Source organism: Triticum urartu, chromosome 2A, assembly GCF_056163025.1.
Source record: "Triticum urartu cultivar PI428250 chromosome 2A, HENAU_Tu73, whole genome shotgun sequence".
NCBI lineage: Eukaryota > Viridiplantae > Streptophyta > Magnoliopsida > Poales > Poaceae > Triticum > Triticum urartu.
In genome coordinates, this window is record NC_141874.1 from 742,926,738 (window position 1) to 742,952,740 (window position 26,003).

Below are 26,003 nucleotides of genomic sequence, written 5' to 3' on the forward strand. Positions count from 1 at the left end.
CATTGTTACTACTAGAGGAAGAATCTTTCTTGTTCTTGTTATTAGACTTGACTTGAGGCATGTAAGTGGATAAGAGTAAACGCTTGGCAATGTAAGAAGAACTTTTCTTGCGGAGATCATCATTGATTGCCTTTAAAAACTCATGCTCTTGCTCAAGATTGAGCTTTTCAAAGCGTAACTTCTCATGAGCTCTTAAAAGTTCTCGATGATCTTCGAAGATAGTTTCATGAGCTAACTTAAGAATGTTTAGTTCTTTAGTTAGAGCCTCAATCTTCTCCTTATCATTGTCATTCGTTTTATCTTGATTAGCATGATTAATTGACGTTTCATCATAGTATTCATCACTAGAGTTGTCAACAAGTAAATCATCATCACCTAACAAGTCATCTTCATCACTATTAAAATCAACATACTCGGGGTGTGTTACCTTAGGACCTTTGGCCATGAAGCATCTTCCAATTCCTTCATTTGGTGAGTCAAATATATCGTAGGAGTTGGTTGACACAAGTGCTAGACCGGCAACACCTTCATCTTGAGTATATTCGGAATCGGAGTGATAACTTCTCTCGGAGTGGTTGTCGGAGTCGGAGCCGGATACCTTCCTTTTCGAATCCTTGCTTCTCCGTGAGTGTCTTCGTTCATAACGATCATCTCTACTCCTTCTCCCTCTTGGTGGTGATTCTTCTCTTTTGCTTCTTCTTTTTGGAGAGTCTTCTCTTCTCTTGTAGGGAGCCGTACACTCATTGGAATAGTGTCCGGGTCTTCCACAATTGTAGCAGTTTCGCTCTCGATTAGAAGATCTTTTGTCATTGTAGGACCTTGACTTGGAGCTTCTACCTTTGCTTCTACTCTTGTAGAACTTGTTGAAGTTTTTCACCATTAAGCTCAATTCTTCATTGAAGTTTTGTTTCTCACTTGATGATGTAGGGGCTTCACATGAGGCTTTGTAGGCACCACTTGATTTGTTGTGAAGTTCCTCTTTATCCTTAAGTGACATCTCATGAGCAACAATTCTTCCAATTACCTCCGTTGGCTTGAGATCTTTGTAATTGGGCATCATTTGGATCAATGTGCACACGGTATCATATTTTCCATCCAAGGCTCTTAGAATCTTCTTGATGATGAATCTATCGGTCATCTCTTCACTCCCTAAGCCGGCAATGTCATTTGTGATGAGAGCAAGCCTAGAGTACATTTCAGCGACACCTTCACCATCCTTCATTTTGAACTTGTCAAGTTGACTTTGAAGCACATCCAATTTGGATTCCTTGACGGAGTCGGTACCTTCGTGCATATCAATCAAAGTGTCCCAAATTTCCTTTGCATTCTCAAGACGGCTGATTTTGTTGAATTCTTCGGGGCACAATCCGTTGAAGAGAATATCACAAGCTTGAGCATTGTATTGCAACATCTTCAACTCATCCGCGGTAGCTTCACGGTTTGGTTCTCTCCCATCAAAGAAGTCACCTTGCAAACCAACACACACAATAGCCCAAACGGTGGGGTTATGTCCAAGAATATGCATTTTCATTTTATGCTTCCAACTAGCAAAATTAGTACCATCAAAGTAAGGACCTCTATGGTGATAATTTCCCTCGCTAGACGCCATACTCTCCTAGGTTGTGAAACCAAGGCTATGACCACCAAAAGCTATGGAAATCAAAGCAAATGGAGACCAAGGCTCTGATACCACTTGTAGGATCGAAAGTATGTCTAGAGGGGGGTGATTAGAATACTTGACCAAATAAAAACTCAACCTTTTCCCAATTTTAGTTCTTGGCAGATTTTAGCTATTTTAGGACAAGTCAAGCAATCATCACACAATTCAAGCAAGCATGCAAAGAGTATATTGGCAGCGGAAAGTAAAGCATGCAACTTGCAAGAATGTAAAGGGAAGGGTTTGGAGAATTCAAACGCAATTGGAGACACGGATGTTTTTCCCGTGGTTCAGATAGGTGGTGCTATCCTACATCCACGTTGATGGAGACTTCAACCCACGAAGGGTAACGGTTGCGCGAGTCCACGGAGGGCTCCACCCACGAAGGGTCCACGAAGAAGCAACCTTGTCTATCCCACCATGGCCATCGCCCACGAAGGACTTGCCTCACTAGCGGTAGATCTTCACGAAGTAGGCGATCTCCTTGCCCTTACAAACTTCTTGGTTCAACTCCACAATCTTGTTGGAGGCTCCCAAGTGACACCTAGCCAATCTAGGAGACACCACTCTCCAAGAAGTAACAAATGGTGTGTTGATGATGAACTCCTTGCTCTTGTGCTTCAAATGATAGTCTCCCCAACACTCAATTCTCTTTCACAGGATTTGGATTTGGTGGAAAGAAAATTTGAGTGGAAAGCAACTTGGGGAAGGCTAGAGATCAAGATTCATGTGGTAGGAATGGAATATCTTGGCCTCAACACATGAGTAGGTGGTTCTCTCTCAGAACATATGAGTTGGAAGTGTAGATGTGTTCTGATGGCTCTCTCCACGAGTGAAGAGGAGGTGGAGGGGTATATATAACCTCCACACAAAATCCAACCGTTACACACAATTTACCAATCTCGGTGGGACCGAATCAACAAACTCGGTCAGACCGAAATAGTAAACCTAGTGACCGTTAGAGATTTTCGGTGGGACTGACATGCAACCCGGTAGGACCGATATGGTTAGGGTTAGGGCATAACGTAATCTCGGTGAGACCGATTACACAAACTCGGTGAGACCAATTTGGTAATAAGCTAACCAGAGGGTTGGTCAGGAAAACTCGGTGGGACCGATTCGCTCTTCTCGGTGAGACCAAAATGTTACGAAAAGGAAACAGTGAGTTTACATTGCAATCTCGGTGGGACCGATCCGCTCTTTCGGTGAGACCGAAAAGTTACGAAAAGGAAACAGAGAAATTGCAATCCCATCTCGGTGAGACCGAGATCCCTATCGGTAGAACCGATTTGCTTAGGGTTTGGCAATGGCTATGACAAGTGAAACTCGGTGGCGCCGGGTTGAAAGAATCGGTAGGGCCGAGTTTGGCTTTGGGTTTAGGTCAAATGTGGATATGGGAAAGTAGCTGAGGATTTTGGAGCATATCATTAAGCACATGAAGCAAGAGGCTCATTAAGCAACACCTCATCCCTCCTTGATAGTATTGGCTTTTCCTATGGACTCAATGTGATCTTGGACCACTAAAATGTAAAATGAAGAGTCTTGAGCATATGAGCTAGAGCCAATCCTTTGTCCTTAGCATTTTGAGGGTTCCACTTTCACCATCCATGCCATGCCAATCATTGAGCTTTCCTGAAATGATCATCTTGGAATAGCATTAGCTCAATGAGCTACATGTTGTTATGAATTACCAAAACCACCTAGGGATAGTTGCACTTTCAGTTATCCTATGATGATTTCTGCCGTTATTTTGGTTGCCGGTAGGGTTTGGTGCGGGGATTTTACAACGACTCTCCTCACTCTGTATCTATGTTGGGCTCCGTTTTATCATGCTCTTATGGTTGCAGTGAAGGCATTGAATTACCACCAGTATAATTAGGTTGCTGATGAGAATCCCATACTGTTTGTGTGTTTTATATGCAGTTCATCTCGTTGTGTTTAGATTGTCATGATGGATTGTTTGTTCTAGCACTACCAGTGGTGTCTCGTTTCATGATGCATTTTGTGTTTCTAACTGATGGATGTGCCATCATTTAACTTACCTGAACTTTAATTGTGAATATTACCATCAGTGGTGTGAATAATTTATCAGGAGTCCACTGTAAAATTTATCATGTCACTGATTTTTTAATACTTAGTGATGTGATGTCCAATATATGTGTTTGTGTGTAAGTTGTTGCCATCCCTATTTTGCATAAGTTATCTTGCCTGATACATACATTTTATCGGTGTATCATAAGCAAAAAAATCAGGTATTCAATATCTAGTAGAAGCAGACATGTCCTTTTTTTATTTTCGTCCTTCTCTGTTGTGGATGAGTTATCTTGTTGTATGTTCACAAGTTACCAATGTATCATAAGAATAGGTGTGTGACTATTAATTCAACAGCTATGCATCCTTTATGCTCACCTTTTCTCTTTGTTATTCTTGTGTGTCAGGTCAAGATGCCAAGGAAGTGCAAATTAGATGATGACTTTGAGGAGGTGAACCCCTTAAAGAAGCATAAGCCTCCCGTAGATCGGAATAGGGCTTCTCCTAGTGCTCTTGTGACTGCCTGTAAGGATATGTCAGATGAGAGAATGGCCGCGATCGATGACATGGATTTCACTAGTCTGCGGAATATCAAGTGTGATAATCTGTTCAATCGGCTTTCTCAATGGCTTGCTGGTCTATACGACCCTGATTCCCGTGAGGTTGTTGTACCCGGTCGCGGAAGGTTACCGGTCAGTGAAGAGTCTGTGCATCGTATAATGGGTGTGCCCCGAGGTGATATTGCGGTGGATTTCAAGGTTCCTACAGATGCACAGCTTGAGCTTGCGGGAGATCTTTTTGGTGATCTTGGACATGCTCCTAAAACTGTGGATGTATTAAACCTTATCTTGAGCACTAACCGTCATGACGACAATTTCAAGCGCTTGTGGCTTGTGCTTGCTGCCAGCACCGTGATGGCGCCGACGACTTCGAACAAGATCAGCACCAGATGGTATCCTGTGTTGGTAAGAACATCTGGTTATCTTTCTAGTTCATACTTTTTATCGCTTTTCTTTTCTATTTTTCTACCTGGTAATTTTTTGCTTCTTAGTCTGATGATTATGCACATATGCACTTTGATAACTTTCCCTGATTTTTGGAGTGTGGTAACTTCTGTCCCTTTGATTTTTCTGTGATCTAAAGTGTGGTATTTATGTAGTAATGCACCTGCTAACTTTATATGAAGGTGTAGTAATTATATAGTAATGCACCGGATAACTTTTTATGAAGGTGTAGTAATTACATAGTGATGCATGTGATAACTTTTTTCTGATGGTGTGGTAATTATGTAGTAAAGCGCCTGATAATTTTTTCTGAAAGTATGGTAATTATTTAGTAATGCACCTGATAATTTATTTATGCCTTGCAATATGGTAATTTTGACTTACTTCTCAATAATGTGGTAATTGTGTGCTTATGTACTTGGTGATTCAATGCTTTAACAGTGTTATAAGTATCTACGTATGTCCCCTGCTAACTTGTGTGCATACATTCCTCTAGGTTTCATGTGATTTCTTTTTTTTCATAGCAAAATATTGTCAATGTAAAAAACCTCAACTGGTGCAAATTTATTGCGGATCAGCTTCACAAAGCCCTTTCAAAAGGAAAGCCTATGACGGGTTGCCTCCTATTCTACAATGTTAGTCCCCCTATTCTTTTTTTGTTCCCATGATATTTGGATTGTACGTCTTATTCTGCCAAACAGCTAGATTGTAACGACCTTTTCTATTTTTCCAGCTTCTGTATATAGATGCTATTGACTTAACTGGCCTTGATATCATATTGCCTAATGGTCCTTTTGCAATTAATGTGTGGACGAATGAGTTGGCATCGAAAGTTCTCCGGATGGATGTCCAGAGGGACAAGCTTTCTTATGGGAAATTACCGGTGATTTCCCATTCGTCATTTTTCTTACCTTCTATGTATTGCCATCTTTTTTATCAAGATCTTAATTTGTTTTTATCATATTTTTTTCAGCTTAAGCCCCAATATGGTCAAGACTATTGCTTATCTGGTGGTTTACAAGGTCTAGATAAATTCATGCGTGTTCATGCACCGCAAAACTGTTCTGAACAGGTATTTTTAATCTTTTTAGTGCGTTTGGGTATTTTTGTTTTACTTTTCCTGGTAAATATTGTTATAAAGACCTGGTAACTTGTTCTGTTTTTAGGATGGTAACTTTTTTATTTTTTTAGATTTTCACTTTGGAATAACTTCATTTTAACTTATCTTTGTGTGGTATTTTTAGTTGTTTTTGCATGGTACTTAATGTCTCTCACAACCTGATTATTTGTTTTTTCATTCATGATTTTCTATCAGAAACTTGCTAAAGCTTCTGCTATTGTGGGTCGCTTTTTGTCTGGCATGGTTGGCCTCCTGGGTGGTCTTGTTAATGAGTTCATGTCCTTGGATGATGAAGACAGCTCATGGATGTCCCGTGTGTTAGAGAACCAACTAAAGGGTTTATCTTCTACTGCCGAGAAGACTGCCGGGAAGACTGCAAGCACCCGTCCTGCATCCCGCTCGCGTGAAGTAAAAGATACCGGGAAGCAAGCTATCGAAGTTTCAGATTCTGATCATGAGGATAGTGATGGTGGCGGTGATGGTCACTCTGACGAAGATCTAGATTTTCACGTTCATTACCATGGTTCTTCAGGTGGGCCGAACGCCCATGAGGCTTCAGGTAGTGGGGGTAGTGCTGGACCGAATGCCCATGATGCTTCAGGTGGTGGCGTAGCGAATGCAGATGTGGGTGCAACCATGTTTGTAACTGCCAATGTGTCGGTAAGGTCAGCCGGAATTGATGCAACTGCTACTGCAGGAACCGATCAGCCTCTCGAGTCTCAAATTATGCTTACTGCATGTTCCGGGAATGTATCTAGTGATGGATTGCATAACCAGCCAGATATGACGGATACTCAAAACGAGGCTGTTGTTGATGCTCCTGTGAAGAGGTGTGGTTCTTCTCTCGTCCGTAACTTGGAAAAGCAATATTCCAGGCGTCGCAAGAAATTACGCCTACCTTCTCCGTCCATGGCCACTGGTACAACTGTTTCTGACCAGCCGTCGTTGGATGATACACATCGTTCTATCAAGGCAATAGTCATCAATGAGCTTGGCATTGTAGGCCCTGATAAGGGCACTAACTCAGTAATTGCCAATCCCACGCGGAAGAAGCAACATCCTCGCAAGTGAGTTTCTTATCATCTGCTAGTTGATTTCTTTTTATTTTCATTTGTTATATTGCATTTCTTAGCTGGTAACTTCTGTCAATATAAGCTGGTAACTAATGTTATATTTTAGCTGTTGTGTGCAAATATAATCTGATAACTAATGTTAATATGAGCTGGTAACTAATGTTTTTATAAGCTGGTGATGTCCATGTTTATTTTTCTTTCTGTACATACTTACTTGTTGTTACTCTTTTGTGTTATCACTTTTCCTAGCACCTAGCTTCTGATAATTAGAAGTAAATATGTCTAGATAGTTTCTATTCCTTATCAAGCTTGTGTTTTTTTATAGAAAGGATAGTAATTATATCATGGTAAGGCTCATAACTTTCAGTAGCTATTTTCACGATAATAACTTCAGTTTTTTATTTGAACAATATGTAGTTTAACTTTGTTTGCATGATAATTTTAGTAGTTATATACTGGTAAGCATGTGTTATTTGTCTACGGTAACATTTTTCTCACATGCACTATATCCTTTTTCAAATAATAACTTGTCGGGTGTTCGAATGCTCCATCTATTAGTGTTGCCGACCTTCAGCAAACGCGGTCTAGAAGTGTGGGTGTCACGTCTGAGGAGATACCTAGTAATCCTGCGCGTTCTTCGGCAGATGTTGACTCGTCTGACACGTCACGCAGGTGATTATGAATGTTTTTTCCTTGCTATATGATATCTAAATGGTTTTCTCTATTTGTTTATTTTTCATTTGTAAATTAGGTGAATATATACCGGTAATTTAGCTCTTTTATGCGTGGCATCATAATTTGTACGGGAATGACTGATAGTTTTTATAGTCAAAGCTCTTACAATATTTATTGTTTTTTTAGCATGATAATTTTGTTGGTAACTTTGTTATCTTCATAGTTACCATCTTCATTAATGATTCGTCACGATGTTGATTTTTTGCACTATGTGGAAAACCAAGTTGGCCATAAGCTGTCAAATAATTTGAATACAAGCTGGTAACTAAAGTTAATTTTTAGCTGTTAACTTCTGTCAATATAAGCTGGTAACTAATGTTATTTTTAGCTGTTGTATGCAAATATAATCTTATAACTAATGTTAATATAAGCTGGTGACTAATGTTTTTATAAGCTGGTGATGTCCATGTTTATTTTTCTTTGTGTGCAGCAAGAAGACCAAGATTACTGTGAGGAAGGTTACGAAGTCTTCTAAAGTTGCAGTTGCAACTAGGTCTTCTCCTCGTTTTGCTCCCAAGGACGCGAAAGATGATTTTGAAGACTCCCCCATGGTCAGTTCTCCAATAACTGTTGTGCGAGATAATGCCCCTGCTAGGAATTCACCAGATGCTGGTTTTGGAGCTGTGGATGAGCTTGCAGCAGCAGCCACTATTACTCAAGTGGTAGAAGAAATTGCCAATGTTGTTATTGGCACTGAAGCTGAAACTTCTGCTGATCAACCTAAAGGAATTGCTCCTCCAATGAGCGTTGTTGTAGCTGAAACTTCTGCTGATCAACCTCAAGGAATTGCTCCTTCAACGAGCGCTGCCGTAGCTGAAACTTCTGCTGATCAAGTTCAAGGAATTGCTCCTCCAATGACCACTGTTCTAGCTGAAGATGACCAAGATTCTGTCAAAATACCATGTGTTGTTCAAGCTCAAGTTGAATCTTCCCAATCCCATGTGGCAGAACCAGTTGAAACTGAAGATGCAGTGTTTGTTGAAGCTCAACCTGGGGATGACCAAGTCACTGCCCAAGAATTCAGCATTATTGCAGATGTAGAAGATGTTAGGGCCTACTGGGATTTCACCCCACCATCTTGCTCTCTTGGCCTAGATTTTGGCCCCACACCGCCCGGACCAGATATTATTACGACGACCGCAGTTCCAGCTGCAGTACCAACACCGCCCCCAGCGGTTGTTTCGACAACTCAAGCACCAGCAGTGGCCCCAACGGTTAACAATGCTCCCCAAGACCGAGCAGCAGCACCCCCAATTGATCATATGGCGACAGCACCACGAGATTTAAAGAATGCAGAAAATAATCATATTGACTCCAATCCGTTTTCAGGATCTGAGCCCGCTGACCTTGGTAAGTGAAGGCATATACGTGTCTTTGCTTTATCACAAAAGAGTGATGGGATGGATGTCTGCTTTTCGAAGACCTTTTTTATGCTTTTAGTTTGATCCTTGTGTGTATATTCATGCTCTTTTTATCCTATGTATGGAAAACCTCCCCCCCCCCTCACATGTAATGACTTATGCTTTTACGTGTGTGCTATGTAATGAACTATGTGTTTTCGTTTCACATTTGCGCTCTTTTACTTTTTATGTTGTCTGGTGTGTGGATGTATTATACGTGATTATTATTGTTCATTTTTCCTGGTAACTTTTACTAACATCCGACTGATAATTATTTGCTAACTAGTTAATTAAATGGTAACATTTGTGATCATATCCTGATAACTTCTGCTATCACCATGCTGATAACGTCAACCTTTTGTGTGGTAACTTATGCTATCACCATGCTAACATATGACTGATAATTGTATCGCTCTACTTTTAACTGATAAATACATCGCCCTACATGAAAGATATTTGTACATTGTTTTCCAGCTTACCATTTTATCGTATGGGAACTTTCACCATGATAACTTTTTGCGAATTTTGTGCTAGTATTTTTTTGTTCTAAGTAGATACCTACATGTTCTCATTTTTTTTGCTAACTAGTTACTAAGATGGTAACTTTTGTGATCATACCCTGATAACTTCTGCTATCACCATGCTGATAACTCCAACCATTTTTGTTTCCTTTATTGATGTTGTAAATACACCCCTCCCTTCCTTTCCCTGCATGCACAGACAAACCATTCTAATACATTTTATGATGCCCCTTTAACTATCCTGACCCCCCTCATTTTCTTCCCTTTTTCTCTCTACAGTAATTATATCATCATTCTGTACTTCCTATCACTTTATTCTTTAGCTGTTTTTCCACATATTTGACATTCCTTTTGTCAGTTCACAAACTGACCTGATCGCAACTTTTTGAAGAGCGTCGATTTCGAGTTTATGATGCGGATGTTGAAGACGACGATGTAATTATGTGGGTTGAAGAAGTCGAACGTGCCACTGTTAGAGCAAAAGTAAATTATGGTTCTGTAAAAGGTACTGATAGGAAGATTTTATTTAACAAACTCTTTCCTACTGCCAACCTTGATAACATCATTATCTCCATGTTGATAATTTACTGTTCTAAACTCTGATAACTTCTTTTCTTTTTGTTTCCCCATAATATTTCTTTCCACCATTCCCAACTCTGATAACTCCCCTCACTTTTCTTCTAGACTACCCCACTAGCCCTGAATTTGCTACACCAGTTATTCACCTCCCTATGGTAATCATTCAGCCAGTGTGACTCCTAAATCTTACATTCGGAAAGTTACGGTAAGCCGCCCATCGCAGTTCCTTCTGCCTCCATATTGTGGCCTCACAACATCTGCACTCGAAGAGGTTATTTACGCAGAAGTTATCAAGCACACCACTGATTCAGTTGACTCCAAGATAAAACAGTAATGACATTTACTGTTTTCCTTTTCTCTAGTATTTTAACCCCTCACCGGCAAAACATTTGCTTATATACTATTTTTTTTCTTTGTTTGCTTTTCAGTATTAGGGTTATTGACATCGATGGGCGGTGGGTCACATTGGAGGAGCTCGCTAATAGTGTGATAGAAGGTGGTCAAGTTTCGAATAATATTGCAGAGCTCCACATCCGAACTCTTTCTCATTCTGTACCCCCAGGGAAGATCATTTTTCCATGGTTGCTGTCAGTATATCTTCTCATACATGATATGACGAGCAAGTTCCTAATCAAACATTTCCGTCGTGATGCAAACTACATACTCAGTCACCAAAATCTGGTACAATTTTTTACGTAAACTACATACTTTTCTTCTTTTAAATCGTACAAGCTGTTTTTTGTTGGTCTAACAGGCAATTTTATCAGGCTCTTATTTTGGTTTTGTCAGACATCGTACCATTAAAGAATTTTAGCTGGTACCTAGTTATGTTACTTTTCTGTGGTAACTTTCATCTATGCCTACTGGTAACATATGTTGTCAGTGTCCTGATAACTTTGCCTTTTTAACTGTAAATGCATTGATAACTTCTTGTGTTCATGTGTTCACATTTTTCCTTTCTGTGGTAACTTCCATGTATGCCTACTGGTAACATATGTTGTCAGTGTCCTGATAACTTTGCCTTTTTAACTGTAAATGCATTGATAACTTCTTGTGTTCATGTGTTCACATTTTTTTAACAGCTACTGTTTCCAACACTGCAAAAGTTGGGACCTCTACCAAAGGACGGGCATTGGTATGTCTTGTGCCTTAATCTCAAGGCAAAACGATTTGAAGTTCTTGATTCTCTTCGTCCACAAGATAGCCCTTCGCTCATCACACATGCGACGAAGCTTATGAATGGCATTAAAAAAGCCTGGTTGATTGCGTACAAGGACTCGAGTAAGCAGATCCAAGACTATGATCTTGTGTACATCGATGTGTTCAAACAGGACAATGGGTTAGTTTTTTTGGCTAGCACTCCATCATTTTTTTTCAACTAAATACCCGGTAACTTAGCAGTGTAGCATTTTAAAAGTTTGTTCAGCTTTTTGCTTATCTTATTTTGCTTTTTAACACATTTTTTATTTTTTTTCCTTACAGCACTGATTGTGGTTTCTTCGCGTTCAAGATCTTGGAGTTCTGGGATGGTAAAAATATCCCGACAATAACTAAGGAGCAGATCCCGGCGCTGAGGAAGATATTGACAAGCATGTGGCTGGACCATCCTCTTAACAAATGCACGCAATGGCGCTATCACTTGTTCAATAACGAGTAATTGATGTGAGAAATTTGCACCAATATAAGTTTTATGTTGAAGAACGATGATAGTTTTATACATTTTTTTCTGGGCCGATTACTATCTTTTTTATACATTTTTTGCTGATAATTATGATAGTCAATCATGATAACATACTATAACAGGTGCTGATAACTTTCTTTTTCATTGTGTCATAACATTTTGCTCACAAACAAAGAACGATAACTAATCTCATTCTCATTTCTGAAAATCCCCATTACATTCTGGACGATAACTTACATGTTTCAGTGCTGATAACTTTTCATTAAATGGTGTCTCGACACCGTTTTACACAATAAAATGGGTAAAATTGATAAGTAAAATCTCTAACTTGCATTTCAATGCCCATCTAACTTGCATTTCTCAGTGCGGGATAGGTGAGGTACATTTGCGTTTATCTTGTTCTGTCGACCCGCAAACTCTACACTTCCTCTCTTTTTTTGGCTTTGCAATGTCAAATGGGTGCTGGAATCTTTTCTCTCTTGGACGCCCTTTCGTAGTAGACTTTGGTGGGTCTAGTATCACTCTTGTGTTTGATGATTGGGATCCCTCGGCATGTGAGCCCTGGAACTGGAAAATATTGCCAGACACATGCGTGACAGGAATGCTTCCTTGATGCGCTACTGGGACACCTTCAGTGGCACTAGTCCCTGGTGGTGAAGAAAACATTTGTGCTTCTTTCCCCTCATCTTTTTCCTTTCTTGCTTTCTTTAGCTGCCTCTTTTTTAGTGCATCCATGTCGTCTCTGAAAGCATTAATATGTTTCCTTGCCAATGCCATCCCTTCATCAGTAGTGCAAGCGTCTTTTGCTTGTTCCTTGAAATCATTCAGAATAGATGTATATCTCATGATATTTTTTCCTTCCTCTGTCATACCCTTCTTAACTGTTGGCTGTTGGTAATTAGGCTGAACAAGATCCTCTTCTGAATCCCATGTCCACCTATCCAGGATATACCTCCTTGGTATCTCGTAGACTCCAATCTGTTCCATTACTCGTAGTATGTGTGTGCATAATAGCCCATCGCGATCAAACTTGCAGCAAGTGCATGAGTATACCCCTTCATCCTTGTTCGCCTGCACATGGTAGTCCCTATCCCCATACTTTGGTAGTATGCCTCGGAGCGACCACATCCTGAAGGTTCCATCTTGCAAAGTGTCGCATCCGTAAGCAGTCTTTAGCTTCATCTCTACCTGGAACTTGGAGAACAGATTTTGTGTGTATATCCCTCGCATCTGTAACTCGATTGGGTTCAATGAATACATGTCTGCCTCTTTGTAAATTGTGTCCACTTACTCTTTCGTCACAGCCACCATTACTTTCTCCTGGATTGCAGTGTATTGAGTTGCGAATTCAATTAATGAGTTGTTGGGGTTCACGTACTTCTTGAGCACAGCATTGAATCCCTCGCTCCTTGAAGTTGTCTGCAAGAATGGAAAGAAATGCTTCATGTAGTACACTGGGCCCAACATTTCCTATTTTCCCACAGCCATTGAAAATGTTCGTTGTTGATCTGGCCATGTTCATCCATCATTTCCCACCATTTGTTTTCAAACTCTTCCTCTGTGATACACAAAACATTAGACAATTACAATATCATACACAATCATTGGTAATTAAAGTACAAGTATGCTGGTAACTTTTCTTAGTTGTTAGATGGTAATTTTATTGAACAGTTTTTCCAGATCTGGTAACTTTCCCAAACCACAAGTTGGTATCAACATATGTGACTGCCCCTGGTAATATAGCCAACTACATCATGGTAACTTGTGTAGACCCACACATGGTAACTTGTGCATCACATATATTTATATGGCTTCTCAAGTTTGCTGCATGGTAATTAAAATGGGTCAACAGATTAGGTACGTACCAGTCAAGCTGTTGTCGACACAGTCTTTGAACGCTCTGTTTAGTGGTTTATCATCAGCCATAAGTTTTCCAAGTTTCTCCTTCGCCTTCTTCATTATATGCCAGCGGCAATTCTGTGTATTATGTTCAAGAAAACCTCGTCAATCGCACTCCTCATTGCAAAGTTCTGGTCTGTGATGATGTTTTTAGGGGCAACACCACCCATTGCATGGAGGAATGTGTTAAACAGCCATACAAAGTTTTCCTTTAGTTCGTTTCGAATGAAGCCAGACCCAAACTGGATGGATTGACCATGGTTATTAATTCCAATGAATGGTGCACACGGCATCTTGTACATGTTTGTCATGTATGTCGTGTCAAACGACAAACAGTCATTATACTTTGCATATGCCTTGCGTGATGCGCCATCTATCCAGAACAAGTTCTCAACCCTGTCCTCATCATCAAGTTTGATTCTCCAGTAGAAATATGAATCTTTGGCCCTCATCTCTTGGAAGTATGCAATTGTGCTCCCAACGTCCTTGTGGCGATGCTCTAAGCGGAACTTAGCTCGTTGATTAGCAATGTCTTGTGTCGTGTAGGGTACGTCTTTAGCACTCCTGTAGAACCATGACATCAGATGCATCTGCCTCGCAGTCTCAATGTTGCATCCGTGCAGAACCCTCAAGAAGTCCTGCTCCTCCTTCGGAATGTACCGATGTGATGATAAGAATTTTGTTAGGGAAGGCTTTTTGATCAGGGGGTGATTGTGGGTGTCCTCGAAACGATCAACAGTCCACCATGCATCATCGTGGGATAGGTACATGTGCGCTTCACATTCAGTCCTAACAATTTTCTTTTTTTTCCTCTTCTTGACAATGCTGGCTGGGTTTTCCACATCTTGCAGCTCATCCCTGTCCTTGCGTCGTTTGCCATATTTTGTACAAACTAGTAGCACCCTGCTTATAGTTCCATCAACCCTCTCTTTCTTGAATTGCTGCCTAATTGCAAAGCCAGTTCTGCGCGCGTAGGTGCTGTAGTGGTCACATGCGCTCTCCATGGTGTCAAATTTTGTCCCTTGCAAAGGTGGCTTAGGTGTGGAATATGCCTCCATGTTGCTGCCTTCCATATCAGCATCGATCCCAGCAGATTCTGGAGTTGCTGGTTCGCTTATTGTCTGCTCTCCAAGGCTCCCAGCTCCTGTGCTTGCATTTGTTCCAGCACTATGTGCACTTGTTCCACCACTGGGCAAGCTGTTGTTTGCGCTGATTGCCCGAGCACCTGCATTTTGGCCTGGTAGATTAGTGGAATATTACATGATAAATAACAGTTTTCCATCATGGTAGTTTTCTGAAGATTCGGTGAATGTATCTTTCTTTTCTGCCTAAACAACCCTGGTAATTTGCATACTCTGAACCTGGTATTATGAGTGCACCAATGCTGGTAATTTACAAACCAACTTCAACAGTAAAGCATTCTTTTCTGCCTAAAAAACCCTAGTAATTTGCATCCTATGGACATGGTAATATGTGTGCACCAATGCTGGTAAGTTTCAAACCCACTTCAATAGTAAACTATTCTTTATGCCTAAAAAACCCTGGTAATTTGCATTTTCTGGACCTGGTAATATGTGTGCACCAATGCTGGTAAATTTCAAACCCACTTCAATAGTAAAGTATAAGACTGGGTTTTTCATTCCATGATGATATGTAAACAGTAATGTTGGTAATTTTACCTGTCCCCATGATGTTTTTATTTTGTCTTTATGTTTCCATGGTAGAACACAAAATCTATGTTTAGTGTAGCAGGGGAATGGGGTATTTTTTTTTGGGTACTCTGTTTTGTTGCATGAAGTTGGTAACAAAAACTACGGGGGGCTGGTAATTTTGCACTTAGTTGATTGGTAACTCACTGCAATAGGCAAAATTATGAGAGAAGTCTGCTTATTCTGTTTTCTAGTGCTGAAAGGATGGTAATTTTTGCACAGATTGGGAGGGGGGGTCTGGTGGGGGTGGGGTAAGTCTTTGTATTAAGCACAATTTTTTGGAGATTTTTGGATGAGTCTTTGATTCTTACCAGGGTGAGGTGATGTTGCCTGGTGATTTCTTCGCCGTATCCCTGGTAATTTCCACCGTTCCCTTGATGATCTGCTCTTGTTTGATCCAGATCTGGAGGAGGGGTAGGTCTTTGGTGTTGATTTTGAGCAGCTGTGCAGGGGAGGGGCGTGTTGGTGGTGGGGAGGGGCGTGTTGGTGGTGGGGAGGGGCGTGTGGGTGGTGGGGAGGGTGAGAGAGGGTATACTTGCGTGGAAGGTAAGGGGGGTGGCGGAAAGTTGCGATCTGGAAAGTGCGTCGTGGGGGGATGGCATTTTCTGTTGGGCCTTGTACAGCGATCGGCCTGGTTAGCTGGCGGGGTGGGCGGCCTGGTTAGCTGGCGGGGTGATTGGCCTGGTTAGCTGGCGGGGTGATTGGCCTGGTTAGCTGGCAGGTGATCGACAGGTAAGGTAAATTTTCTATCGGGCACACTGTTGCCAAATATCGCTGTCCTATATCTTATGATACATTAAAGATATGATGCATTGAGAGTGTTCTTAGGGGACTCCCAATGCATTATATCTTAGACTACTACCTCCGTCTATGTGAATAAGTCATTCACATAGTTCTTAGTCATCGATTTGAGTAATTAAATATGTGTTATATATCATGAAAAGTATATCACTAGATTTCTACACGGATGTAGTTTTTAAATATATATTTTTGTCACATGTAATACACATTTAGATAGTTAAATCGTCGACCTAGAACTACGTGAATGACTTATTCACCGAGACGGAGGTAGTATATCATATGCATTAAATGTGAACTTAGATATAACCCCTCCAATATATTGTATCTTATTATTGTATCTAAATCCTCTCATTTAATGTGTTTTATGAGACAAAAAGTAAAAGTTGTATTGGTTTTTATGCCAAGAACTATATCTAGAATAAGATATGGTATCTCTCTCTTTTCTCATTAAATAGAGCACTACATAATTGGTTTGCTTAGGCGTAATGACTAAGATATGGTCAAAGGCAAAGCGTTGGGACCGCCCTTAGAAAAGTTGTATCTAAACACATATTTAATGTATGTGATATGTCTTAAGATATGATGCATTGGGAGTGCCTTTGGAGAAGTTGTATCTAAATATACATTCATTGTACATGGTATAGGTTAAGATATGAAGCACTAGGAATGCCCTTAGAGAATTATTATCTAAAAAATATTTAATGTATATGATATAGCTTAAGATATGATACATTTGAAATGCCATTGGAGAAGGTATATCTAAATCCTTATTTAATGTACATGATAGCTCGAGATATGGTGCATAGTACTTTGAGATATGATATAGCTTGATATATACCCAAGATTTTAGGAGTGCTCTACACTAAAGAATAGTGCTGTGTAATCTATAAAAGCAGTTGCTTCCGACTGCATCCACCAAAAGCACTCCTCTTCGATACCACGTGTGCTATTTGCCATGGACCACGGGTTCCCCTTCTAGGAGCTAGCATGCCTCAAGAACAGGAGGAATGCGGTAAACTATCTTCCCCGCGACGCTATTCTTTGTGTGTTGTTGGCTGGGACTCCAGACTTGTTTGGATGCCACCGTTGGTCTGTATTAGTTTGCTATATAGGTGTACCCTAGTCATGAGAGGGATCCGTCCTCCTGCTGGTTTTCTACTTTCTGTCACTGTTTTATTTTGTGGATTTCTTGTTTTGGGGGATCAGTAGAATCATATGAGCAATGGTGATCGAAGATACTTATTTTCTCTCTCCTTATTAACCATTCTGTCTTAGAGGTTTCCTGCGTTGTTTCTCCTATAGGGCATTTGATTGCATCCATGGGGTTTCGAGGAGGGAATTCCCTTTCGTTACCCTGCAAAGCAAGCTGTAGTTGAATTTTTACCGGCTCAATTAATATCTATTAGATAAACTAGTAAACTGATTGAGGCCGTGCAGGGTGGGTTAAACATGGTGACTGGCCGCACTACTCGTGGCCGCCATCGCGATGGCAACTGTTGTGCCAGTCACGAGCATGGGCATCACCGATCAAGACCTAGAGTCGGAAGAGTCACTATGGGATCTCTATGAGCGCTGGTGCGCGTTCAATGAGGTGGCGCGTGAGCCCGATGAGAAGTTGATGCGCTTTAGCATCTTCAAACAGAATGTGCGCTTCATTCATGAGAATAACCGGGGCGACGCGCGCTCCAAGCTCGGACTCAACATTTTCGCCGACAGGACCCATGCAGAGCTACCCAACGTCGAAGCTGATTGCACCTCGGCGGGCCACCTCCCGTACCACTTCGATTACATGCCTCAGCCTGCCCGTAATGGAAGTATCATAGGTAGTATCATGCATGCCAACTAAGCAATTTTGATGAAGTGGCATAGAATTAAATAAAAAAAGAGAGGTTTAAGTATTATATCATGATACTGTATCATATTAAATGATGTGCTACTTTGTGTCATGCATGGCAATAAATAGTCCTCTGTGATACCAACATATGATACTATGCATTAGGGATGTAGTATCATAGACTAATATCATATGCATGATACTAGTATATGATACTCCCCATTACAACCAGCCTCATACCGCAATCACCAACGAGGACCTCCCTGACCGCGTTGATTGGCGGGACCACCACGCGGTGACAAGCGTCAAGAATCAAGGGCATTGCGGCGCATGTTGGGCCTTCGTAGCCGCTGGCGCTGTGGAGGGCATAACTGCTATCAAGACCGGCAAGCTGGAGGATCTGTCGCCGCAGATGCTCGTCGACTGCGACAAAGCTAACCTTGGTTGTAGATGTGGCGAGTCGTGGCGAGCCTTGGATTTCATAAAAAAGAACCGTATAGCGACAGACAGGGCTTACCCGTACGATGGCATTCAGCGTCGGTGCCACATGAGGGCGGATGGCCTTTCCCGCTTTGCTTCCATAGAAGGGTTCCATGTAGTATATGTTAGGATAATCATGATTGAGTCAGTTGATTAGGTTGTGTGTGTCATGCACGTATGTTGGTTAGACTCCAGAGTTGTTAGCTACGTGCATGCATCGGATGGATATGGTTGCATCTGGTTGAGATATTCTAGGAGGTGGGCGTCCGTGTGTGTGCATGGATAGAGTTTGTTAGACTCCAGACTCCAGGGTAGTTAGCTATGTGTGCGTTCAGGCTGCGGGGTGGCTGGTGAGTCAGGCTATTTAAGCCATGTAATCCAGTCCATTGTAGATGTGGGGGTATTGTGCCCGGTTAAGAGAAAAAGAAAGGTCGTGCGTGCGGCCGTTGCGCCGTTCGTCGGCGTGGCGCCGTTTGTGCAGCGAGGCGTACGTCGTCTGAAAATCTATGTCTAGCACTTCTTCTTCTATCTCTGTTCGAGCGAGAGAGACAGCAAGAGGTTCGTCCGACGGTCGTGCCGCTTGAGGCTACTCGGCGTTCGTCGCCGGACCAGGTTTGTCCCAACAGTATATAGCGGCGAGAGGGCCTTGATGGCAGCGGTGGCGGTCCAGCCCGTCATAGTGGAAATCGGGCTCGACATATATTTCCACTATTACGTGAGGATAGACCTGGCCATGGGCTGCCCGGCCCGGCCAGCCCGGCCCGACCTGGCCCAAAAAAGCCCAACCCGGCCCAGCCCGACGCTGCTCCCGGGCTGGGCTCGGGCCTAGATTTTGAGCCCGGTGGCCTGGCCGGGCCGGGCCCATCATTTTTGCAGTTTTCTGAAGGGGCCCGGTCCGAGGCCCGATGGGCTTTTGCATGTTCGGGCCGGGCTTGGGCCCAAAAACTAGGCCCAATGGCCGGGCCAGGCCGGGCTCGGGCCCAGGTTTTCTTGGCTCGGGCTTAGCCCGGCCCGAGGTTTGGCCAGGTATACATGAGGACATTGGCGTGTACACTGGTCCGTGCAACAACACCATCACCCACACCGTCTTGGTGGTCGGCTATGGCACGGACGCATTCCTACGAAGATACTGGATCTTGAAGAACTCGTGGGGCACCAAATGGGGTCATGGAGGGTACATGTACATGGCGCGCGATGGGGGAGGCCCTCAGGGCCTATGCGCCATCCTAACCTTCCTGATCGTTCCGTTGTGGAGACCTAAGGTCTCAGCCAATCCCACCGATATCCCTAAGCACTCCTAGCTAGCGTAAGAATCTCTTCTTCGGTCAGCATCTGTCTAACTTATTCAGAGCAGATAACGAAGACTAGTCTATTTTACCATCAAAGTGCATGTGATGATCTGTAGTAACTAGTAACAATGGATTGTGATCGTTAAGCGTGGCTCAGGGCTTCGGTCGATATTCTTCCTTCTTGGCATGCTTAATGAAAACCCTTACTAGGCTCCTTGCTCATTGCTCTTGTTGCTTATAGCCAGACGACAACATTTACATTTATCAATTCTGCTACACCCTTTGACCATATTAATTGTCGCTGCTAGATACATCCGTTTGAGTGACAATTAATATGGATATGAGGGAGTACTGTTTCTTGCATGCATATTCCCATGGGTTCAGTTTAAGTAGGCTTCAGTAGCCCAGCTTTCAGGATCGGGTCTGTTTCCACTTGTATTGTATTCTTAGCCTTGCATTTGGATTGGACTTGACTTTAAAAAATTACACTTACGATTCAAATGAAAGTGATTAGCAGCTAGTAGTGGGGTAGTAGTATTCTTGCTATTTTGCAATGTAGCCATCATATATCGTCAGGATTTAGCAACAGTTCACAGAGTCAGAGAGGCGGTCTAAACTAAATTTTGAGTTTAGTTCGAGATATAATACTAAAGATCACATTTTATGTAATTTTCTAACTGAAAAGAATCTTCAAATGATATCAATGATTCAAAGAAGAAAAATATGGAACATTAGATGATATTCAACTTAGGTACCATTGAGCCATGATGAAAATTAGAAAGATAAGAACATACCATGGTAAGAGAACTGCATTTCAAGCTCTTAGGTACCATTGAAGTTGAGGACATGTAAGATCATATGTAATAAGTTCCGGAGCTAAAGGAAATTACTTAATGAATCAAAGTCTAAATGCAATGCTTTCATCAAAAAAGGAAGAAATATTCAGGCCTCGGGCAGCTTGCATGATTGGAACGGCTCGACTTGGACAGGCAACTTAGCCATTTAACGCGGCAAGTCATCTTCACAACTACGTCTTCAACCATATTATGGTCCTTTACAGCTCACCCCAGGCCCAGGGTCCTTGTCGACCATCAGTCCTCGGTTGAAAGCAGCTCAAATGCTCTTTAGCTGAGATCTATTATGGCAACTTAGCCACTTGACAGCAATTCATTTTCAGAACTATATGGCAATTCCATGTTTCCCTTAAGTCTAAGCAACTCGCCACGACAGCCATCTATGTGGGAGTTGCACTCATCATTTTCAACCATCGCCCCTCTGGCCCTTTTCCTAGTTTCTGCTGCAGCAGCCCGTTTTCCAGCAGAAGCATAAAGGTTTTAAAGTAATGTTTCTGCCTCACCTATATTTTCCTGCAGGAGTTGACAGAACATTTCCTTTTCTTTTGCCTGCTCACGAGGACCAAAAGCCTTGCTAAAACTAGAACTAGCCTAAGCAACAGTCGCTCTTACAGTAAAACAAACCGAAATACCAGCAGCACTACAGACAAACTAAAAAAAGATTTAACATAAAGAAACCGAAATATTTTACGAGCGCCATTTTCAATTTGCCAAACAAATAGAGGAAGGGACAGCAGATTGTAAAACTCCACGCAGAGAACAGTGGGCAGTCTTTAGATTAGCATCCACCATACAGTTCATAAATTTTGTTGTATCAATGCATCACAAACAATATTGTCCTCACCATGAAGAGGAACTCAAGATCTAACCATATGACGCCTGCTACTGAATCTATCCACCTAATGACACCTCAGGTGGTAGCAAGGAAGACGGTTTAAGTTAAAAGATCATTTGCACAGAAGTTCCTGAGATAGAACCTGAGAGGAGCCGTGCCTGACTTGTCCTAAGGATGCTCTTTATCCTCCCATTTTCTTCTGAGCTTGTTCACCTTCACCATTATTATGACGTAGAGCATATCAAAGAACCTGTCAACCGCCAGAAAATAAGCGGCCCTCCAAGCCCTTGCGAAGAACAGTATGTTACAGACGGTCAAAAGCCCGAAAGCGAATCCCGCTTCTGCGATGATGTATGTCATTGCGGGCATTGTGGATATGGTATCATTTTCTGTTCCTTCAAATGTAGCCTTTCCGAAGCAGGGGCCATTCCGACGGAGGCATAGTGCATCATTGCCCACGAAACTCTCATTTGTGAATGTGGAAAATTGGCCCCCTGTTGGGATATCTCCAGTCAGGTTGTTGTACGAGACATCAAACTTGGAGAGAAATGTCACCTCTGTTAGAGATGTTGGTATGCTCCCACTGAGATCATTGTGGGTTAAATTTAGCTCTTCCAAGTTTTCCAAGCTTGACAACTCATCAGGAATGCCCCCTGAGAACTTGTTCCGGCTCAAGTCCAGTACATGAAGATACACAAGATGGCCAAGGCCAGGCAAGACTGGCCCAACAAGCAAATTATTAGAGAGGATCAGCGATGGTGGGAAGCTGACCACACGGTTGTACTGCAAACTGTTGCCAGCTGGATTCTTCTTGATGAATAATGGGAGGTCTTCTATTGATGCATGCTCACTTGAATATGCACTCGAAATTAAACTCTTCATCTGTGTAAAGCTCTCAGGAAGCTCCCCACTAAACGAGTTGCTTGACAGATCGATATAGAAGAGATTATTCAGATTGCCTAACCATGGTGGGATCGGTCCACTCAACTTGTTCCACGAAATGTCCAGCACTCTCAGGTTTTTTGAGTTCTGCAGCCAAGGCTGGATCGTGCCTGAGAGTGCACAGTTTGCAAGAACAAGCACCTGCAAGCTCTTGAACCCACTGATGCTGTCCATTGGCATTGTCTGACCACCACGGAAGCTCCGGGTAAGCACCAAAGTCGTCAGCTGGGGCAGGTGCTGCAAAACCCGCAATGCCGATGACAGGTTGGTGAAGCCATTACTACCAAGTGAGAGGATCAACAGGGATCTCAAATTCTTGAAGCTCTCTGGTATCTCCCCATCAAGCATGTTCCTTCCAAGGTTCAGTGTCCTCAACTTAGTGCACCACATGAGATCTCGAGGTATAGGACCACTCAACCTGTTGCTCCCTGCATCCAGAATGTTTAGCCTTGGCAGTAAACGGAAATCAATGGCAATCTTCCCCGACAGCGAGTTGTTCCTTAGGTTGATCACTCGTAGCATTTTGCAGCTTGACAGGGAAGCAGGCAATGTGCCAGTCAACAAATTTGAGGCCAAGCTTAAGAACTCCAGCCTCCTCAGACCTTCAAACACATCAGGGATGACACCAGAGAACATGTTATATGACAGATCAATATGCATAAGCTGAGAGAAGTTACCCAGGTCCTCACCGAGAGTACCAGAGAACTGATTATCTCGTAAGCTCAGCCTCCTCAACTCTGATATCGTGTAAAGATCCCTGGGGAGTTTCCCAGTAAGGCCACTGCTGTCAATAGAGAGCTCAGTAAGCATCTTGCACCGGCCGAACCCTGCGCGGATCTCACCGGTGAACTCATTCCCAGAAAACCGCAAGGCCTTGACCGGCGCAACACAGAGTGCCGTGGTGTTGATGCCACCAGAGAAGGCATTGCTCGAGATATCAAGAACCATCAGATACATTGCGCCAGGGAACACAGGGTGCGGTCCCTTGAATTGGTTGAAGGATACATTCACCACCTCAATTGCCGGGAAGCCATGTTCGCTCGTCGGGAACGCGCCGGAGAGCACGTTCATGCTGAGGTCGAGAATCCGCATCCTTGCTAACCGGCCTAGATCCTCTGATGGCTGGCCACGGAGAGAGTTGTGGGAGAGGTTTAGAGTAACAAGGCCATCAAGCAAGGAGATCGCCGAGGAAATGCCGCCATGAAGGCCCTTGTTGGAGAGATCCAACCCAACAACCCTCCCAAGATCACAAGAGACGCCGGTCCAGGAACAGCATGCGGCATCGTTGGGACCCCATCCAACAAGCCTGCTGCCTTTCCTATCCAAGCCACTGGAAAAAGCGAGAAGCGCCTCCAGGTCAGTGGAGTTGCATGTCTGGTTCAGGGAGTGGCTGCCATGTGTGTGGAGCAGAAAGCAGATGAGCAAGCAGGGGAACAAGCAGTAGCAGCCTCCCATCTTTAGCGAGAGGTGGTGGCGAAACTAGAAAATGATTCTGAATGGCATGAAGAATTTGGAAGGACTTGGAAAAGAATCCCAGGCTAAACTCACACCTTTATTGCGAAACTGCATGATAATTTAAGCATCAAGAATTCACAAAGATGACAAATAGCAATTGTGAGAGCACTCCAAAATAAGGAAAGGAAAAACCTGTTACCTTGGAGGTATCCTTGTCCAGAAAGCCTGATAAAAGAACATAAACCAAGAAGGTGGTCTGGTCCTCTGGGAGCTCTAACTGGAACAAAAGTGATGGCCAAAAATAGTTCAGTTTGAAGCTTAACCACAAACTTTCTCGGTTGCTGTTCTCGAAGTCAATGGCAATGGACAGTGTGTTCTTCACATAAAGACAGCTTCAGTTCTCTGTCCCCGTGTCATGAAAAAAATATGAATAGCACCACCACCCCAAAGAAACTGACTTAGTCAAACAACATTATTTTAATACAAATGACTCCTTCCTAGTACTTTCCATGAGTTTCCCCAACAATTAACTCAGCGACCCAATGCAAGTCCTACATCACTTTGGGAGGGTCTGCCTATCGTCAGTACATGGAGCATGAAGTCCCATCTTTGGCGAGAGGCTGTGGCGGAAGCAGAAAGTGTTTCTGAAGGGCATGAACAATTTCGAAGGACTTCAGAAAGAGTTCTAGGCAAAACTCACACCTCTCTTGCAAAGCTGCGTGAATTAAAGCACCAAGAACATGCGGAGATGATAAATAGCAATCTCAAGAGAATTCCAAAAGAAGGAAAACAGATCAATCTTTGCTTAACACCAACCTTTTTTATGCTGTTCCCGAAGTCAATGGCCTGGGCTACGTATTATTTACTTAATGACAGCTTCAGGCCCCTGTCTTCATTTGATTAACAAATAAGATACCCCCCACCCCCTCTGCAAAAACTTAGTCAAACTAGATTATTTTAGTACAAGTCATCCCTTCCTAGTAATCTCCCTGTGTTTCCCTAACAATCGGCTCAGGCCCCCAGTTTAAATCTTACAGTATTTTAGGAGGGACTGACTACTTCTACTAATTTAGGTACTGTAAGAGTAGGCCTGGATTATTTGGGCCGAACAATAAAATGAATAGTGTAAGTTAAATATCACCATTAGCTAGCTAATTTAAACAGTGAACAGAGTGTCGAAGTTAAATTTAGAGAATTTAGCATTGTCATGTAAACAAGTATATTCTGCTACTTTAATGCAGGTCATATCAAATTTCTAAGTTCCTGTATATAGCTACTGGATACAAGGATGGGGCTAAAGTATTATGTAAGATCCATATGATACGAAAACAAGAACTGTATACTTACCACCTCACTTTTTTAAGCAATCCATCATCTACCACTGAAACCATGATTCATAGCGAATTATGATCCTTTGGTGGAACATGAGCATAAGCAAAGTAAGCAATCTGTATTAAGAGAGCAACGATGGATCGAGAGGGCTAGCCAATTAGACGAACTCACTAAGTTAGAACTTCAGATTTATTTAGTTGACTGCTTACATCACTTTATTAACTCACTAAGTTAGAACTTCAGATTTTATTAAGTTCTTTGCTGGTTGCTTCCACCCACAAAGGAATATCCAGACATCAGTCGGCTTACATGATTGGGGACAGGTAACTCTGCAACATAATGCCCTTAGTTAAATCAGAACATTCCCTGTAATCTTCAATATTCATCAGCTCATATCTTTCATAGAAGCAACCAGCACACCTGGAAAATGCTTAGCCTGCAACTCAAGAAGCCATTGTCAAAATAATAGCATTCGACAAGCAAATATATAGCTCTCTTATATATACACTAAAAAAAGGGCAACACGGGGCATTCAGCTGTCTCTGTTCCATAGAGAGAGAAAACTGTAGCTAAAATTCTGTTGTTTATCACAGACAGACTGAAACAGAATCAAACAGATACATTGATGCAAGACACACGATAGCATTGGCTCACACTTCTCTCCTTTCTATGAGCAGACTCTGAGAAGCTGGGAGCGAAAGCCTTGCTAAAATACAATGAGGTAACCTTCAAAAATGCTAGTATTAGCCAAGACAACAGTCAAAAACAAAGT

At 42.3% G+C, this 26,003-nt stretch overlaps 2 protein-coding genes across 2 annotated transcripts; one reads left to right on the forward strand and one right to left on the reverse strand.

The window, feature by feature from the left end:
- Positions 1 to 17,088: 17,088 nt before the first annotated feature.
- LOC147987554 (thiol protease SEN102-like) lies at positions 17,089 to 20,168 on the forward strand. The gene is made up of 6 exons (XM_087540372.1): positions 17,089 to 17,222; positions 17,648 to 17,999; positions 18,274 to 18,642; position 18,835; positions 19,151 to 19,239; positions 19,541 to 20,168. Exons 2-6 carry the CDS (start codon positions 17,697 to 17,699, stop codon positions 19,823 to 19,825), a joined length of 1,047 nt encoding a protein of 348 aa, XP_087396498.1. The 5' UTR covers positions 17,089 to 17,222; positions 17,648 to 17,696; the 3' UTR covers positions 19,826 to 20,168.
- A 1,174-nt stretch (positions 20,169 to 21,342) lies between these two features.
- On the reverse strand, positions 21,343 to 24,235 carry LOC125540265 (uncharacterized). Its single transcript, XM_048703855.2, has 2 exons — positions 24,099 to 24,235; positions 21,343 to 24,007 (listed from the first exon to the last, which is right to left on the reverse strand). The coding sequence occupies exon 2, from the start codon at positions 23,897 to 23,899 to the stop codon at positions 21,671 to 21,673; it is 2,229 nt and encodes a 742-aa protein (XP_048559812.1). The 5' UTR covers positions 23,900 to 24,007; positions 24,099 to 24,235; the 3' UTR covers positions 21,343 to 21,670.
- Between the last annotated feature and the right edge of the window lie 1,768 nt (positions 24,236 to 26,003).